At 35.0% G+C, this 19,274-nt stretch overlaps 2 protein-coding genes and 1 long non-coding RNA gene across 3 annotated transcripts; all 3 read right to left on the bottom strand.

Moving 5' to 3' along the window:
• Positions 1-1,471: 1,471 nt before the first annotated feature.
• On the bottom strand, positions 1,472-5,567 carry LOC113727421 (sec-independent protein translocase protein TATA, chloroplastic). Its single transcript, XM_027251574.2, has 2 exons — positions 5,102-5,567; positions 1,472-1,795 (listed from the first exon to the last, which is right to left on the bottom strand). Exons 1-2 carry the CDS (start codon positions 5,426-5,428, stop codon positions 1,664-1,666), a joined length of 459 nt encoding a protein of 152 aa, XP_027107375.1. The 5' UTR covers positions 5,429-5,567; the 3' UTR covers positions 1,472-1,663.
• Positions 5,568-6,797: 1,230 nt separating this feature from the next.
• On the bottom strand, positions 6,798-10,422 carry LOC113727419 (probable prefoldin subunit 4). The gene is made up of 3 exons (XM_027251573.2): positions 10,317-10,422; positions 10,082-10,198; positions 6,798-7,274 (listed from the first exon to the last, which is right to left on the bottom strand). Exons 1-3 carry the CDS (start codon positions 10,323-10,325, stop codon positions 7,014-7,016), a joined length of 387 nt encoding a protein of 128 aa, XP_027107374.1. The 5' UTR covers positions 10,326-10,422; the 3' UTR covers positions 6,798-7,013.
• Positions 10,423-14,057: 3,635 nt separating this feature from the next.
• On the bottom strand, positions 14,058-18,376 carry LOC140035375 (uncharacterized). The gene is made up of 3 exons (XR_011839524.1): positions 18,104-18,376; positions 15,467-15,522; positions 14,058-14,651 (listed from the first exon to the last, which is right to left on the bottom strand). It is a non-coding gene; the product is annotated as an uncharacterized lncRNA (long non-coding RNA).
• Between the last annotated feature and the right edge of the window lie 898 nt (positions 18,377-19,274).

Raw genomic sequence — 19,274 nt, 5'->3', positions numbered from 1 at the left:
AAAAATGATTTGTTTGTTAAGTAAAAAAAGTTGGGGTATTGATGTCAACGAGGCCTTAATCTAGTCCTGCAATGGAGTAGTGTCAAGTTCAAAGATTTTGTAGGTTACACGGTAGAAGTGAGTACGGGTTGTGACCAGTTGACTGTAGACTACACATCCTATCGTTCGAAACCAATACCCTGCCCTTCTTAGCCTACCCTATGAGGAGCTATTACTTTATTCTTTGATCCTACTGTTTCTTCTGTAGGAAATATTCTAGTTCATCCAATACATTTGCTCACCACTACGTCTTAATACAATTATAGTTCCAACTTGACTGTGTATGGTTATTGTAGCAGTAAAAAATTTTGGTTCGCTAATGGACTCAACTGCAAATATGCTAGGGTTTTAGTCTAACAAAAACTAATGTGGTTGAAATTATGCAATTTCATTTACACATTCTTAGGGTGAATGAGAATGATATACTGTAGTGGCAGCAATGAGAATTGAAGATTAGAACACTCCTGGATGGCTGAAACGTCACTAATTGAGCTACATTGCTCTTCTAACTTGGGTTCCTGGCTTTTGAATCGCAAGATTAACTCCATTAAGTTATACGCAGCACTACCCTTTGAGTATTCCACAAGTTGCATTTTACTTTTTTTTCCCCCCGACACGATAAATTTCATTCTACAGCTATTCCTACTCTATACTAAAGGAAAGAGATGGATCCAAGAGGATCAATGGGGAACCTGAAGGGGATTGAATTGTCACTGGACCAAACGGATACTTTTGCACCCGTTAGTGAAATTTCCAGGAGAGTTTTAAATCTCTTTTTTGGTGGCCTACTACTCGTAGTAGTTGGTTCACAAGTTGCTTTGTACTTTGCTCACTTGGAAATCCAAGAGCATTCTTGTGCAGAATTTCGTGAAGATTTCACCAATCAATGCAAAGACACCCGTGCGGTTCGGTGATGATTCAGTTCCATCTGAGTTTTCCATTGTCTCGCTTAAATCCACCCATTTCCCTTAGTGTATAGTAGGAATAGGTGTAGAATAGAATTTATCATGTCCGAAAAAAAAAAAAAGAATAGCCAAGGGAGACATGATTGTTTGTCTTGCGATTGCAATCCCACAACCGAGTAACTTTACAATCTTTAGTTGCATTTAACCAGTTGGTTTGCAGAATTAATGCCTTGTCCAAAAAATTAATTTCAGCATTTCATATATTCATAGAACTATACAAATTCTGACTTTTTATCAATTCCGGAATCTCATAATACGAAAGCTCATTATCACTGCACTTAATGGCGCACGGATGAAAAACAGCCACTAGAGGTGCAGTGAGACACGCGAGTGCTTTTACTAAAATCATCTAACATTGTGGTCCATATTTTAGAGATTGAAACGCATCTAACCGGCAGTACGTAGAAGGTGAAACAGGGATGATAATGCAATCCAATTATATTTAAAAAAAAAAAAAAGAAAACATATCCTGGCTAAGTGATTTATAATTGCCCTAATAGTTTTCCGTCCTTGACTTTGAACGTGAAACAAAAAATATAACTGATTAATAGAGAATATGATTGAACAACTCATCTGACTCTTGAGATGATGTCACATACAACAAAACCGGTAGCTGGAGCCAAGTACCTAAACAGTACTAGAACATCTTGACAAATTTATCAACTCTCCTTAATACTCTTGACTTCAGCATCTTGTCCACCTTCATCACTTACTGCTTTGACCTTCTCAGCAGAAGGCTCTGCAGCTGATATAGGTTCTTTTTTCAGTTCAGATTCAAACTCCTTAGCAGCCTGTTGCTAAAACAAGTCAAAACTCTGGGTACTTTACTTATAATATGTAATTCGTAGTTGCTCTTAAACTTATTTTTCCTTCAGGAAAAAATGGGCTGGAGGAAGAAGGGGAAAAAAGGGAGGAAAAAGCAAGAAATAGCACAACATAACAGCACTACAAATATCAGGTACATGTACATGTCCATGTTATACACCCATTCCCTATTCAGAGATCACAGAAAACGGTCTTGCTTTTATGTTTACCTCTTAATTAGAAATGCTTGAGAATACGTCATTTGACACTAAAACTACACACCACCCAGTCAACAGAATTCTGCACAAACTACCTATTACCAATTACGTGAAACTAGGTGAACTTAGCATCACCTTGGACCTAAATTGTTTCTAGTAAAAAATCTAATGTCTTTCAGTTTCTCTTACAATATTTCCACTCAAAATTCTGCAAAATACAAATTGTACCTTTCTTGCGATTCTGATATCTTATTATCTTATCTCCCACCAAAGATAGCCTTTGTACATGCAAGTTTAAAAACTTGGTCAGGGGAAAGTAATCATCTGATTTGTATTTCCATTTGCAAAAACTTTGTTTTCTGAGCTATTAAATACTAATTGGCAGAAAGATAACCTATACTAATTGCCAAAAACCAAATTAATCCATAATGGACCAGGTGCATTAGATACCAAGAAAGGATAAAAAGGGAGAAAACACACTTGAAAGAGAATCCCATATTACTTTCAACCCCACAGAATTGAGGAAACTTAACCAAAATAATAATAATAATAATAAGCCAACGGATAATCAAATTCAAATTATTAGGCTAATTAATGACTTAACGAATGAGCTAACAACTTAAGCTAAGGACAGTTAGGAACATAATTGTAGGTGGTATGGATAGCAATCTCAGAAGCCTAGCAATTTGTTCAAATAAAATGTACTGTCTGCATTGTTCAATAACTTTGAGTTATAGCTCCAATTGAAGTAAATGTTGAATGAGATGACACACAGCATAGTATGACATTACTGTTCAAGTGGAACAGTAAGAAGAAAAGATTCAATGCCTAAAAAGGAGCAAGTAAAGGAAAGCAAAACAGCAAATAAACAAGTGGAAAGATAAGGGCAAAATGAAAGAAGAAAAGTTTCAATTCCAGAAAAAAGAATGGTGATCCAAGAGCAAGTAAAAGAAAGCAGAACAGCAAATAAGCAAGTAGAAAGACAAGGGCAGCATGAAAGAAGAAAGGACCCAATGCCAGAAAAAAGAATGGTGATGCAGGACACAGAGAAGAATGAGGGACTATCGGGAATCTCAGAAAATGACAGACTCCAGGATATTTTAGCTGCTTCTATTGATGTATTTGAGGGTCATTTAATCATTAATCCCAGTTTATATTAGATTTTTTGAACTTGAAGGCAAGTTTTGTAATTTCAGAAGATGCTGAGATAGGTTTTTTTGCAACAGGGACTTGAAGCCATTTTAGGGTTTCAGTAAAGTTTCACAAAGTAGGGTGTGGTGGGGAACATCAAAGACTTTGGTGCTAAACCCTAATAGGTGACTACCTCCACTAACATTGTCAAATGCCTCTAAACTTCTGCCCTGCCATATTTCACATTTTCAGACTGTGTGATAATTGCTAGAACTTTCTTTAAATAACATGCAACATCTCATCTAATTAAGCCTAACTTGCTTCTTTGGTTCTGCCTCCGGGGTATATGAACAGTAAAAATCCAACCCTCATGATGGTTCTAAGATGAGAAACAAAACCATTACACTTCGAGCTGCATTCAACTTCCAATTACAAAAGCATGTATGAACAAGAAACTTTCCACTTACCAACTAATTTCTAACAAAATCAGAAATTCATAAAAATCTACCAAGGGATTGCTAAACATCAGATTATACATCATACCATGAATTTTCAACAAGTATGGTTAGTAAGAAATAATTCATCCCTAACATACAAGAACACATTGCTGTGAGATGTTTTTACATAACAATACTTACTTGTTATTCCCAGGTATGGGCACTCTAATAATCAAGGGATAATTTCAGAAAACTCCCTTGAGGTTTCTGACAATTTCACTTACCTCCCTTCAGGTTTAAATAATTACACTAACCTCCCCTCATGTAGTAAAATGACTATAATATCCTTCACTTATAAATAATTCCCACAAACAAACAAACAAACTTTACAATTACAACTAGTCTTTTATTCTAAAACAACTGCTGCCACACAAACTAAACTCTTGTTCTATCTCTCTGACTCCTCCTCTTACCTTCTTTCTCCTGCATCTCTTTTTTCGCAAATAGACACACTCTCTCTTTTCTGTTTTCTCTTTTTTATAAGTATTATTGAATTGAAATTACAAAATGACAAGTTGCCGGATCATGTTTGTTGTCAAATTATATGAAGGTGAAAAAGATGGCGGTGATACAGAGTATATACAAGAAACTAAAAATGATAGCTAAAAAGGGAATGTGGATTAAATAAGGTTATGGTATTATACCAATAAAAAAGAATTTTGAGATATAAAAACTATAATCAGATTTGCCTAGAGACATGGGATGTGGTCTCTAGTGTTGTTTTTGGTTGCTCCGTATTGGTATTCTAGGTAGGTTACATTATTTTAGTACCAACAAGGTTGAACAGTGACATTGATCAATTCAAATATTGAATTTAGGCAAAAAAAAAAGAGGCTAAAAATTAGGTTGTATGCAGACTTTAATTGCCATAGTTGATTTACATGGGAAGCTTTGGGACAGCAATAGCAGGCTGTCAAAATTGTAAGAATATGGGAATTAAGGTGAAGTGTTTTATTGAGTTTGCTAGAGTAGTGATTATGTCATTTACAATAGTTGCAACGTGAAAGAAATTTATTAGTTTGTTTTTCCCCTTCTAAGTAACAAAGGGGTATTTTACGATTTTTGAGGAGAAAGTTAGCATATTGGGTCTCCATTGTTATTGAAATGCTAATCATAGGGGAGGTAGGTGTAATTTTTTAAACTAGAAGGAAGCCTCAGGGAGGTTTCTGAAATTATCCCAATAATCAAATCAAAACTTAATTAAAGTACAATTATGATCCAAAAATAACCAAACCAATATTTGATTTCCCAAGTTTCAAGTAATCATCGTCATGCTTGCATCTTGCAGAATTTGCCCCACGCCCCAACCAAAAAAAAAATAAATCCCAACTTTTGAGCTTCTAAAATCAAATGACACCCCACTAACTAACAAATTCTTTCTCCAAAATGGTAGCACAAAGAGATATGGAGGAAAAGAACCGAAAAAGAAAATAAATTTAAGATGGACCTGTTGAAAGCTTTTGACAGTCTTGCCAATACTTCGACCCACTTCCGGCAACTTCTTGGGTCCGAAAACGAGGGCGGCGACGCCTGCAATGACCACCAGTTCCGGCACACCAAGCCCAAACAAGCAGGTGCAAGAAAGCCCCCTCTTCCTTGCTCTACTGCTAGCGCTATTATTCTTGATTTTGCTTGAGCCCAGAGAGAAGCCTGACCGGTTTGTGCTGAAGAAGAGAGAGTTAGATGAAGAGAAGGAAGAGGGCAGAGAGGGTGGTGGTTTTGTTGAAGAAATGGGTACTAGAGTGGATGAGATGGAGACGGAGGAGATTGCCATTTTTGTGTGTACTCGACAAGATTTTTTTTTTTCAGTGTGGTTTTTTCTGCAGATGGATGGGGTTGGAGGGTTCGGTTTGGTGGGATTGTTTTTGGAGATTTGTCAAAGTCAGCTGCTTAACATTTGTATAGTTGTATTGTATTCAGTGGAAGGGGTTATTTTCGAGGGTTTCAAATTGGAGAAATATATGCTACTTTACTGCTCATTTTGATATGCTTATTTTTTTCGCAGATTTTGATAGGCTTGATTATTTTTTTTTGTCCGCAGAGTTTAAGAAAAGTTAGTTAATTTTATTGTAAGAATAAATCTAATTTATTATCTTTCTAAAATATTCTTGTATTAATTGGAGAGTATGACTAATTGACTTTGTATTAAATAAGTTGGATTATTCTCAATAACAACCTATATTAAATAAGAACATTTTAAAGAAGTAACAAGTTAACCACTTTCTTTAATTAGAAAGTGGATTATAATTTAAAGAGAATGGAAAAAAAATACAAGCTTATCAAAGTGGAATGGGAAGTGTATGTTAAAATGATAAATTATTACATGTGAATAAAATACATTTCAGATGTTGTCAACTTCCACCTTTATGTAATTTGGTGTAAAAATGGGAAGAAAAATGATTAACTATATACACCAATTTAATGAAATTAAATAAAGAGGAGAAAATGCTCAGCCTTTGAGGTCCCGTAGTTTTAATTCCCTTCCACTTTCCTGCTTCTTAAATACCACGCCTACCATCTTCATGCAATTAAAAAAAAAAAAAAAAGGAGATAAAGGGGAGAAAATAGCACACATTTTCTTTTCTTACTCATATCTCCATGGGTCTCACACCCCTAATTTGTTATTAATTTGTGTTGTAAATAAATTTTGCAATCTCAATAGTGTTTACTCGCATTGTTGACGTCACTTTGAGTGCAATTGGATAAATATGTGGAAATAAGACGCGCCTCTTTTATTTCCTTCATATCTCATCTCCATGAATCTCACGTAGTTTGTCATTAACTTGTGTTGTAGTATATAAATCATCGTTAACGTAACTCTGCAGCTTAAAACAATAAATTATCATTCCTTGTGACAAATATTTGCAATTTGTCCATTATAGGGAAAATTTTTGAAAAGGCATAATTTGAAGTTGAGTATACAAACGTCAACCATCTGCAAATATCTGTTTCCTAAACCCATTCAGAATGATTGAACAAAAGCTCGATCTTGATTCAAAACAATGGAAATATAAGGATAAATAGTGAAAACCAACTTCAAACCAGCAGAGTCGGTCAAAGGTCTTTTAAAAATACCAGGAGGAAGAAAAGAGATCGGTTGAACCATCGAAGCAGAACATCAGGAGTAAGGATGGTCGCTAAAATTGCAGAAAAAGCCAACTTTTTATGAACCACTAATGAAGATATCTTATGAAAATTCAAGATAGCAGATCCTTTACACTCAACAGCAAAACAAAGAAAGCGCGCATCCCTTTCAAGAACACAATACAGCTCAAAGTGTGCATGAGTAGTGTACAAAAAAGGTCACCACAGCAAACTGAGTTCTGCCAAAAACATTTAAGAATAAAACATGCATTTTCCTAATCCTCCTCAAGATTGATGGAATCTTTAAACTTGCCATACAAAATCTTCTTAAGTTCATCCATTTGAGCGACTATTGATTCCTTTTCTTCTTCTAGCTTCTCCAAATTCTTGCTGGTTACCTCCTTCATCTGTTCGATTCTGGTCTCAACTTCGTCTTTGGGTATATGAGCAAAAACTTCCCCAATTTGGAAACGCACTATGTCATCATCAGTGAGAATTAACTCATTGCTGGCATCCTCAAGATTATCGTTTGTTTCCTGAACAAAAGAAGGAAAGAGCACGTCAATTCAAGTGAATTAAGAAACGAAGAGTGAATTTCTTTAAATCAGTTTCATAGGCTGAGAATTGCTAGAATACATTAAAAAAAGAAAAAAAAAAACAAAGAAGTAACACAGAAATATTTGGGATTGCTAGCTCTGACTAGCTAGCTGCTTAAGTAGCGACTGAATTAAAAAAAAAAAAAAAAAGAGGCAGTTCAGCAGTTCTCAAAGTACGAGTGAAAAATTATGACGTCACCTCTATCAATGCATGCAAAAAATAAAAAGCACCAATGATTGGCATCATTCTGGAAGTAGGAAAAAGAATATATCATAGAAGTAACACATATAATACACATCCACAGAGGGAATTCCTCATCATGACAGCATAAACAACCAGAGATCCTCTCTGAAGTTTTAAACTTCATTCCAGTTCAAGTAAGAAACTTCTTTAAGAAACCAAGGGCCCCAAACCATTACTCTATAGAAGCACGATACCCTCACTCCACGTCCCGAAACACTATCATGCCTTCAAAATCCTTTCTGCTTTCTTTCAGGCAGACACTAAAATAAGAAGGCAACCACACATCTAATTTATCACTTAAAGCAAGAGATACAAGATCATTTGTTTGTGAAACTCTCCAGGGCATTCGAATACCCGGAGTAGCTTCAATGACATTATGCAGTTTCTCTGACCAGATGTCCATACCATATGCATGGAGCCACTTAATAAGATAGTTTGGCAACTAAAAACAAGTTAAAAACAGATAGAAGCATGAAAAGAACCAAAATAGGCTTCTTCCATGACAGGAAAGTGTTCATTAGGCCAGTAGCCAGAAAATCTGAAAACAGCTTTGCCTATAGCTATGTCAAAACATCTTATCAGGCTTGCAGTCACGAAAGACAAGAAAAGCTGGCCTCCATATTTCCAAAACTAGCGTTAACTTGTAAGAAAGAAGAGTCTTTGCCAACTGCAAGGGAACTTTATGAATACAAAGCGATGCCCAAATGCCAAATATTTTGCTTTGTGGAGGTGAAAACAACAGTATCCACTATGTTCTACAAAACTGCTCAGTGTAACTGATACAATAAATTACGGGTCTAATTGAGCTGGATAGCTATTTGACCATGCCAGATTAGTATTGGACATCAGCACTCCTCATTAGGACGATGCACAAACAGATAAAAGGGCTTGGAATCCATATCGAACTCATGGCTCAACAATCTTGAGCCACTTTTATATATATGTAAATGCTAGGAATCCATGTCAGACCAACACTGTTTGACCACTTGTATTTGCGTTCACACTCCCAAAAGCAAGCACTAATATACTTGTCAGATGCACCAAAAATACCTGTCCAACATGTACCTTACATGGATGAGAAACTCAATGATTGGTGCTCTATATTGAGCAAACTTAAAGTAACATATGTTATTATTCAACAAACCTACACAGAGCTCAGATCAATGGATAAACATGTGCAGAAAACATTGAAAAGTCTCCTGACAGATAAATTAAACAAAAAATTCAAAAAATAAATTACTGGGTTAAAATATGTGGGAAATAAAGAAAATGAACAAATAACCTAGCTGCCATAGATCATTTTGAAGCAAGGATACGTAAAAGATTTTCATAATATTCCACAGTTCCAGAAACTTTTATGATGCAAACTGCTTAAAATTAGTAACTACTAGATATCTCTCCAACCCACCCTGCACCTTTCTTCTCCCTCCAATTTGTGAAAGCTAATCCCCAAAATCACTAGTTTGAGGAGTAAAGTATGAGTCCTAACTGCTCAAAGAAGTACTTGATTTCCCCTCCTCCCAAAAGACCCCCAGTGTGCCTCTCTTCTCCATCACAAGGGTAGAGTTGCTTCTGATTTAAAAATGTGGATGCTAGGCATATACTTTCCTAGTCTTTTCAAAGAACTTTATTTTGTCAACAAAAACAAGGTAATGTGCTCTAAGGATTCTTTGAATAAGAAGGAAAGTTGTGAATACAAATATGATAGATGAAACAAGTCTTCTGCCAAAGTTTACTATTCTCTTCAAATCAAGCATGCAAGCACATGCTAGGGCAGTGGGTAAAGCCTTCTCCCATCTGCACTCTCACCCGAACAGTGAAAACAAAAACAAATATCGTGCACTTCAGCAGAAGCAACACAATCCCATCCCAGGATTTTAAAGGAATGTTTAAGAGATGCTTGAATAATAAACAAAAAGCACTATATACACTCTAGGATCATAGTTTGTACACATTGCATGAAGTAAATGTCTTACGTGGATATAAGCAAAATAGCATCGAACGCCAAAAGATTGTGTTGTGGAAATAGACAATATGCGCAATTTATACAATTTAGCTTCATCCCATTTTTTTCATCCTACAGCCGATCAAAATATTCCTTTGTCCACTGAAAGCAATAAAAACAGGAAGGAAACTACTTCCGCTGCTCTTGCCTTTCGCCAAACTATCAACTATATGAGCCCCAAGTGTACCCTTCTAAGAAAAGCTAGAGAAGGGAAAAAAAAAAACCACAACGATATACCTCTAAAATTCAAGAAAATAAAAATGCATACTCAAGATAACAAGTTCTCCCCCTTTTGGTTTCTCCCTTTCATTTCTGTAATTCCCCTTTTCTCTCTTGCTTGATCAATGAAAATAATTCCCATTAGTCAAGCATTTACATACACTATCACAAAAAAAAAAAAAAAAACCATCAAATAAGCAGACGCAACTATTCCATAATTTCTAGGTCATAGGCATATATTATATTTAAAATTGCAAAAAAAAAAGAAAAGAAAAGTACCTTGGCCAATTTGATTTCGTCTTCAAGCTCGTGAAATCGATTATTCAGCCTACTGAATTGGTTAATCTTCTGCTGATCTTCCCACGTGACCTCCGTCTCTGACCCAGATGACCCAGCCTTTAACAATTTACAAATACATAACTATTGCTTTAGATTATTTTCTGGTGAAGTTTCGGAATCGAAAAACATCAAGAAAATCTTAAGCATGTAAAAAGACTTTGGAATTTTGACTGACCTGCTGCATTGCTCGATTGAAGAAGGTACAAGCTGCTGCGGCTTTCAGTTGTAAGGCGAAAACTGCGGTCGGAACTGAAGTAACGAGGCAGTGCAGATTATAGACATTAATATTAATTAGAAAATTATAAAAAAATGCAAACAAATGTGAATTATAGCAAGGGTTAATTGCAAAATACTCCGTTTGGAAAAGAAATTGCAAAATACTCCCTATACTATCTTAAGTTTATAACTTTCCCCCCCAAACTATCAATTGCAGTAATCTACTACCTCCTACTATCAATTGTTGGTGGATTATGCAAATCAGATTGGACATTGCATTGACAAGTTTTCTTGACCAGAAAAATCAAAGTGTACTTTTTTTTTTAACCAAACACAACTATTTACACTTATATCTTTATTTTATTGTCTCTCAGGTGCATCTCAATTTCTTCAGCCATTGTTGATGCATCCTCCCAATATCTTCGTTTAACATAACTCATTCTCAAAGTATCTTTTATCCTATTCAAATTCTTTCTTGAATTTTCCTACTCATAAATTTGATCTTCGAAAAAAATCACTATTGTTTTCCTCCTTATACAGGCTTAAACATAGCTTCAATTCAACAATCCAAGTAGAAAATGGGGAGAGAAAACAAAAACCCAATGGGATTTTGGTGAATATTCATTGATGTTCAATTTATTTATTATGTAACTTGACTCGATGGCTAAGCCAAGTTGATTGTGTGAGAGAGATGGCTATCAAGATGACTCTGCATGTTATGATCTAGTCTCCCAATATGAACCTAAGGCTACTATTGTTATATATATATATATATATATATATTTGTCGTAACAATAAGATTCCTATAACCTAATCTACCATAATCTGGGGGGATGGGGACTCGATGTAAGTAGAGATTTCATCGAAGAAAACCAATTAAGGCCGCCACATATAGTGACAAATTGTGACCTCCTACACCACTAAGACTTTAAGTCTTTGATGGTAACCACCGGGCGATAGTGAAGGCTACTATTGTTATATGACGGGTCAATAGCATGACAAATTGTGATAGGAACTATAGACTTCTGCTGCTTTGTCTATATGTGCACCTGCTATTGGATATCTATAAAGTTGCAAGGGCTGTATGAAAAATGTTTTGAATAAGATTATTAAAGAGGAAGAAGAAGAATTTGATAGTGGTAAAAGGGCGACAACACTGGTGGCGGCGGCAGTGTCTTAGTAGTGGATGAAGGGTATTCCAGGCAACATAATCATAGTCTTTTTGTCCTAATAAAAATGCTAAATTGACATAAATTTTGTAATTCGCCACAAATTAAAAGTCCAAGATAGTTGAGTGCTACAATTGATGGTACAGAGGGGTAAGTCACAAATAGAGAAGAATTGAGGAGGGTATTTTGCATTTAACCCTAATAAAAGAAAAAAATGATAGTAATTTAATTAACTATCATTTAAAATTGAACTAACTCCATTTTGTACAATCAAACTTGTACTATTTTTTTTACTTTGCATCTGAAACTTCAATTTTAGACACTTTAAACTCTCCATTTTGGACTATTTGCACCTTAAACTCTCAATTTTGTTCCATTTAACCCCAATCAACATTCAACAACAACATTAGAGGGCTTTAATGAATAGAGGGCTTTATAAATCAATAATAATGTACTAAAAGTAGTCAAGAGGTGGCAGTTAGAACAAAACAATACATTATCATTAATTTGCATCGTCCTTTATTTCGTTCTTATTAATGATTTGGACCATATAAATCAATGATAATATGCTGAAAGTGGTCAACAAAAGCCAAGAGATCACAGTTAGAACGAATAATACATTGTCATTAATTTGCACTATTTTTATCTTGCCAACTTTTGTTAATAGTATAATTGATTGGACTTAAATCGGACAAATATGAGAATTTAGAGGGTAAAGTGTCCAAAGTTAAGAGTTTAGGGTTCATAATATCCAAACTTAAAATTTAGGGTACGAATAAGATAGTGGTACAAGTTCAACGGTACGAAATGGAGCTTTACAATAAGGCATGAGATGGAAAGTGTTATTTTTAAATTATTAATGAAATAATAGTGGCTTTTAAATTAATATTCTTAATGTCCATTGTACCCTTAATTTTATATGCTTAAAATACATTTTAGTTAATGCCAAATTGGTTGCTATCTATTTATATATAGTCCCACTAACAGGTGTCTGACATGCACTCCATAATATGGATAAAGTTACCATAATGGATGAATTTTATCATTTAAGAGGTGATGTCTTTACTTTTGAAAAACATCTGATAAGGAAAGAATTTTGTAGATGACAAAAAAGATCATTTCAAACAAACCAACAAAGGTGGGGTGAAAGTTCGACTATTTGTGCTTCAATTTCATTTCTTTTCATTTTTTGTTTAGTTCTTTTTTTGGTAACATAAGTTTAGAAATCTAATAATTCATTTTAGGATGTTATTTTTAGGGAAAAAGTTTGGCATTTCATTTAACATGTGAATCCTTAAAAATAGCTTTCAAAAATATGAAATAATTAATGCATTAATTAAGCATATTTTTTTTATCCATACTATGGGCACTCGTTAGAAAATTCTATTTATACATAGTATAAATGACACTTACTACTCAATGTATAGGATGTACAGGATATAAGCACACAAAGAACAAGGATATACCCATAATAAAATTTTTAAAATTATCAGATCATCCCATAATCGAGTATACTTTAGCATTCAAAAGTTGAACTATTTGTAAACAAAATTGAAGAAGACCTACTTTTGTAGCACAAACTAGAATAATTTGGATTTTTCTAAGGGCAACTGGTGGATCCAACGTTTAGTTGTCGAAAAAATTTGAATTTTATACATTAAAGTTTACACAGTTCAGGTGTAGATGATAACACATAATATTAGATCCACCCCCTCTATTTTGAGTGCTTATCCTTGCCCTTAGAGATATCTTCTCTATTTTGAGTGCTTATTCTTGCCTTTTATCTTACTGTATTTGGACGTATATGAGTGCGGTTAGTGGAGATCGGGAAAAAAGAATTTGGACTTCAGGGTTCAAAAGAAGGAAAGATTGTCTGGATAATGGATCCAGATAGCTATGGATCCATCTTGGTAGATGTTACCTCCTACACCGCTAAGAGGTGCTAGATCATGGTGCTGGAGGAGTGAAAGTTTGAGAGAGGATGAAGTAAGGTGCAGCGTTGTTAATGTTTAATTTGATATTTGAACGATTGCACCAAACAGTAGCACTAAATATGTCATTTTGGGGATGCGGGTGTTAGAAGCAGAGATGGTTCCAATTACACATTGATTGGTGGTTATGGTGGGCTACAGTTGATAATGCAGTTAAGGTAGCCTTATATAATCAAGGGCTATTGAGTACTTGAGTTAGAATAATGGTTGGTAATTTGTAGACTTTTCAATTTTTAGAGGTCATGGTAATATGGAAGATTCTTCACCACTCGATCTACATCTAGGGCTATAGATTGAATCTACACAAGTTTTTACCCAAATATATAATTTAGGGATAATTCATGTTGGGAGGTTCTTTTGGCAAGCTCTAAGACCCGTTAAGAGTGCAACTGTTGGTTTGATGATCGGATTAACCAATTCGAGAATCCGAAGATAGCTCACAAGCCCTCTTACAAAGGATGCAGATAAGGCATGGAAATAGAATTAAAAATAGGCAGCAGTGAGAGCTCAAAAATGAGGTTGATGATGAAGATGATCTCATGCTATCAAGGGAGTAAACTTATTTTATTTATAGATATTCCCTTCAGACCCATCGTTGCCAAGTGTCCGGTCCTTGATCCATCCCTGTTGGTCCAGCACTCACATAAGCCCAAATACAGAACGAGGTGGTTGCATCACCAGCTATTATTCTACCTTCACAGCCATTCCATTACTAAGGAATCTCCAGCTATCCTTGTCCCATTATATTAGTGAAGGCAGCTTGCTCTCAAACCATTTATCTTTGCTAATTTTGCTATAGTTCGCATTACCTCTGACTCATCCACCCTAAGATTTCCTGTAGTTTCATTCTTTGGCTCTTACCTCCCTGCGACCAGCCTTGTGATGACCCCACCTTCTCCTAGGGCATACCCTAAAAGTTAGCGGATCACCTGCCTGACTCTCACCAGTGCTCACTCACTTACATTAATTTCAGAGATAATATTTTGATAAACCAAAACCAAACGCTCAAATCTTCTACAATACCAAATTTAATACAAAAGTTTCAACCATAATATGAAACTAAAGGATCTACAATCACAAAAGTCTTCACGTTAACTTCCTAAGATCCCTCGTTCGTTCTCCGACCACCAACTCCTGTAAGGAAAACAAAACTAAAGTGCTGAGCTAAAGCTCAGTAAGGTTTGCCGAGCAAGTAACATTTAATAAACACTTAAATCAGTACAATTAACCAAGTAATGCACATTTAACTATATAGTCACTTTCAAAAGGATACAACAACCAATTAGCATAATAAAACATTCACCAAACTTAACAATACAAGATATCAAATTTAATAAAAGTAATCAATCACTTTAAAGGATACGGTACTGATACGGACTCTAGAGGTGGCTCCCGTTTATTCCAGACGTAGCACTTAGTTCCGTTTAGTAATTCAGTGTCATTCCAATATCATTGCACACTCATTTTAGTGTCATTGTACATTCATTTCAATATCATTGCACACTCCGCCAATTCACCTCCTTATGTCCTCCAAAACAAAAAACAATCCCCTACATGCAGTAATCAGTTCAATAATCTCCCAACTATAGGGTAATACTTGAGTATACCGAAATGGTTACCCAAAGCTTCTGTCCTATCCGACCAAGCCCTTTGCTAGCTCGAATAGTCCGTTGAACAGAGAGGATTTTGGGGCCCAGTTCAGCCGTTGACGTAAAGTACACATACGGCTTACATTCATGCACACTTACAGTAACATTTGGTCAATTATCAACCTTCAAACTCAACTAAGCCGAGTATGATAAAGTACATCCTCGACTTAGAAGGCGAGGGACAATTGAGATACATTTTACAATGAATCACTTAGCAATGTTTCATAATAAGCACATTTATCACATAATTTCACTTAAGTAAACATAAACAGTTAAACACATAAATTCGGAAACACTCACCCCTATCAAAAGTTACACTTCGAACTCGGGATTGCTTTCGTGCACACCGCTGTCTCCTGAGACAAGTTATAATTACCATAATTATTTAACTACTCATTTGGTGAAGTTCTAAACTATAATCAATGTACGTGTTATATTCTAGCCTCAAGTCACAATTCCACCCGAATTCTAAGTCATGGCTATGTTCAAATGAGGCGACTAGTGCATTTTCTCATACTCACTTGTCACTTCGACTTTTAATGTCCAAAAGAAAGGAAGTTTAAGTAGCAATTCCATTAATGTCACTTCACTACTTTTATACTGTTAGATTTATCGTACTAAAACTCAACATTAACTTTTAACAAGGTAAGTTTAGAAGTAGCTAACCTTAAGGTACTTTCTTGTCCCATACTTCCATCTTTTATTAACCAAGACCACATGCATAACTAGTTTATTACCTTAAGATGTGTATACGATTTATATAGAGCTTGTTAAACCAAGTAATAGTTGGATATCTTCTTATATAAGTTACAAGGCTCCTTTGATTCCTATAGTTGGTATAGCAACTTTTCCCTTCCATTTTAACTATTTAGATTTTATTTCCAGCCACCAATCACTCACCAAATTTGGAGTATAGATTACTAGAAACCAGGTTTCTTAACTTATTAAACAAGATACAAAATTTCTGAAATGTCTCTCACATTTCTCTTTAAAATTTATCAAGTTTATTGGCTTAAAACGATGAAGATATACTCACACACCAAATTTAAAGTCTTGTGAGATGTTTAAACTAAGATTAAATCATTTTCAATCCAACTTAAAGAGTAAAGTTGGTTAAGCTTTTCATTTCTTCTCTCTCGGCTAAATCAACTTCTATTCAACTTTGTTGTTTAACTTCTCTCAAAATTCATCAACTTTTCAGGTCTCAAGTTCACTAAAATGAACGTGAATGACAGGGTCAAGATGTTATAAGATGTTTTATACAAGATTACAACTAATTATCCTTAGATTTTTGAAAATCTCATGAGACCTCCAGCTCCTCACTCTCTCGGTTATCATAGTTTTCCTTTCCCTTCAACTTTTAACCATTTTAAATTTCATTTCTAGCCACAAGTCACACACCTACAGGCTCATAACACACAAATAAGTATAAAACCAGCATTTTCCAGCAAACTTTATACCAAAATATCCAATCAACTCCATGAAATTCCATTGGTTAAGCTGGAAAATGTTATAACAATCATGCAATTTCCTGCTCAAAATTCTAGCTATTAAAAATTAGATTTTTCACCATGAATTTCACATGCAACTCCGAATAATGAATATACTAACATATTTCATGAGTTCAAGTATATTTACTCTTGATCAAGCAAGAAAATTGAAAGGAAACTGCCTTTACACTACATCGGTCCAAGCTGGAAAATTTCTGGCAAGAAAACAAGTTCCACTACCTGGTTTTACTTCAATCCAACCTCAAATCTTACATGCATCACTCTAGAAACATCGGACAAGGCATAAGGCATGGATTTCAATTATGATCTAGCAAAATTTCCAAGAAAACAACTAAAGTTGCAGCATTCTTCTTTCCTCCTGGTTTGCTGTCTAGAGATTCCAGTCCAGCTCTATCACTCCATTTCTCCTATAACTTTTAGATTTAGCACACCTAGTCTTGACATTAACTTTTATCAAGACAAAACACATGAATGTATAGCAAAAATAGCAACAATTTTTCGAATTATGGGCTGTTGTTTAGCCATAGTTCAAGGCAGGAAGTTTCTCCAAAACAGGTTACGTGGAAATAGATTTCTAACCCAAAAACTCAACTTCATTTCATGATTCGGGCATAAATCATGTAATATATTTTGAAGTAACTATAAGGAATGAATCTCCTTGAAAATCTTCAACAAAACGGAGGCTACAAGCTGGTAAATTCAGCTCATACCTTACGGTTCAAGCAAGTAAAATTCCAGCAAGTCTTTCCTCAATACTAACACTTATCTTACTCGAATTCAAGTCAAATGCTATATGTATATCAGTATTGATGTGTTATAAGGTGTAAACAACAACAATATACAATTTACAGCCCCAAAATCCTGGAGAAAACTGGAATATTTGGCCATTTCTCTCTCTTGGTCCAAGCTGGAAAAACTCCAGCAGTTGGCAGTTTGAAGAACCGAACATTGTCCCCCAACAAAATTCTTTATTTTCACTCCAACTCAACATGCATATGATGATTATTGTGTTATTTAGTATATTGAACCACAATGTGAAATTTGCAGCCAAGATTTGAAGTGGAAAACTAGAAAATTCTCTCTTTCTCTCTCTCGGCCATCCCAATAGGTTCCATTAGATTTCTTTGACATTTCCAGCCAAGATTACCAATGTTTTTTTACTAGTTTTGCAAATAAATATTCTATAAGATCAGAGATAAACATATTTCATGCGTTCCTAGCATAATTATCCATAGAAAATTCAGATAACAAGCTGCAACTCTAACCAATGAACTTTCGGTTCCTACCAGTTTCAATCCAATAGCTTTTCAATCCCAAATCAGAATTTTCCCTTGGTCAAGAATTCATTCTCCTTGCTAAACTTAACATGCAACTTATATATTCACTTATACTTAATAAGTAAAGGCTTATTATAGAATTTTTTTACCTCCTTTCCATTAGAATTCAACAAGTGCAAACGGCTCCAAGTTGAGTTTCAGTTCCTCAAAATTGCACCAGCTTCTCACTCCCCTTCTCCTTGTAATATTTTTTTCTTTGATTATGGTTAGCAGGTGATAAGACTAGCCAAATTTCTCTCCCTCACTCTCAGTTTTGCTCTCAGTCTTGGGTTGGAAAGAAAAGGAAATGAAGTCTTGTTCCTCCTCTCGGTCACCGCCCAAATGTATTGGTAGAAACTCTCATTTTTCTTTCGGTTTCATTCCAGAAGGTGATCCTCTTGGTTGCATGGTTAATTGCTCAAGCTTTAGGGTTAAAATGGTATTTTAACTTTGGTTTATTTACTAGTTAAGGGGTTGTTATTTTATCTTCTTCAAATATTGCCCCAAACTTTAGTATATTCCAATTTGCATACCCCTATAACAATTTTTTTTTACACCATTCTAGGATATTTCCTTATTTTCAATTTTATAGGAATTCAATTATGCATTTAATTTAACCATTTATTTGTACATATAATATTTCTAATAATAGATTAAATGTAATGAAATAAATTCAAAGTGTACACATAAATTTTCGAGTTCTCACAAGCCTTGGGGTAGTGGTCAGCCATGCCTAACTAAGGCACCAAGATAAAGGCGATCCCTTATTTGAGCCACCAATCTAAGGATCTGGTGTTATCCCATTCCCAGGTAGGATAACTCATTCTATGGTAGACCACCCTATCTCCAAAACTTGATTTAGACTCTACTGCCAAATCTATACCAAAATCAAGGTTGGACCATAACTTTATCCAATTCTAGATTAGGCTAGATGGCTAATGGACTCCCAATCTATCCGCCTCTAGCTAGTGGCATTACTAGTGAGAAAGGAAATCCAATGATTCGCAAGAACAACATACCTTTCAAGTTGTTTTTGTGTGGGGGGAGGATAAAGAAGGATTGTTTTGTGTGTTCAAAAGAACTCAGAAAATGGTAGCTAAAAAAAAGATAACATGTAAATTTGGTGAATGAAAAATTCTTTTACAAAATTTCTGAATCTCCAGAACATGCATATAGGAGTTATTTACCATGTTTGCATTTGATCTTCTCTAATTGATGATTATGATACGAGGAAAAGATCTTGAACAGTAACAAGGTTGAATTTACTAATCTACATGATAC

Source organism: Coffea arabica, chromosome 2c (assembly GCF_036785885.1).
Source record: "Coffea arabica cultivar ET-39 chromosome 2c, Coffea Arabica ET-39 HiFi, whole genome shotgun sequence".
Taxonomy (NCBI): Eukaryota; Viridiplantae; Streptophyta; class Magnoliopsida; order Gentianales; family Rubiaceae; genus Coffea; species Coffea arabica.
The sequence above is the reverse complement of the archived record's forward strand: the minus strand, read 5'-3'. Positions and strand labels throughout refer to the sequence as shown.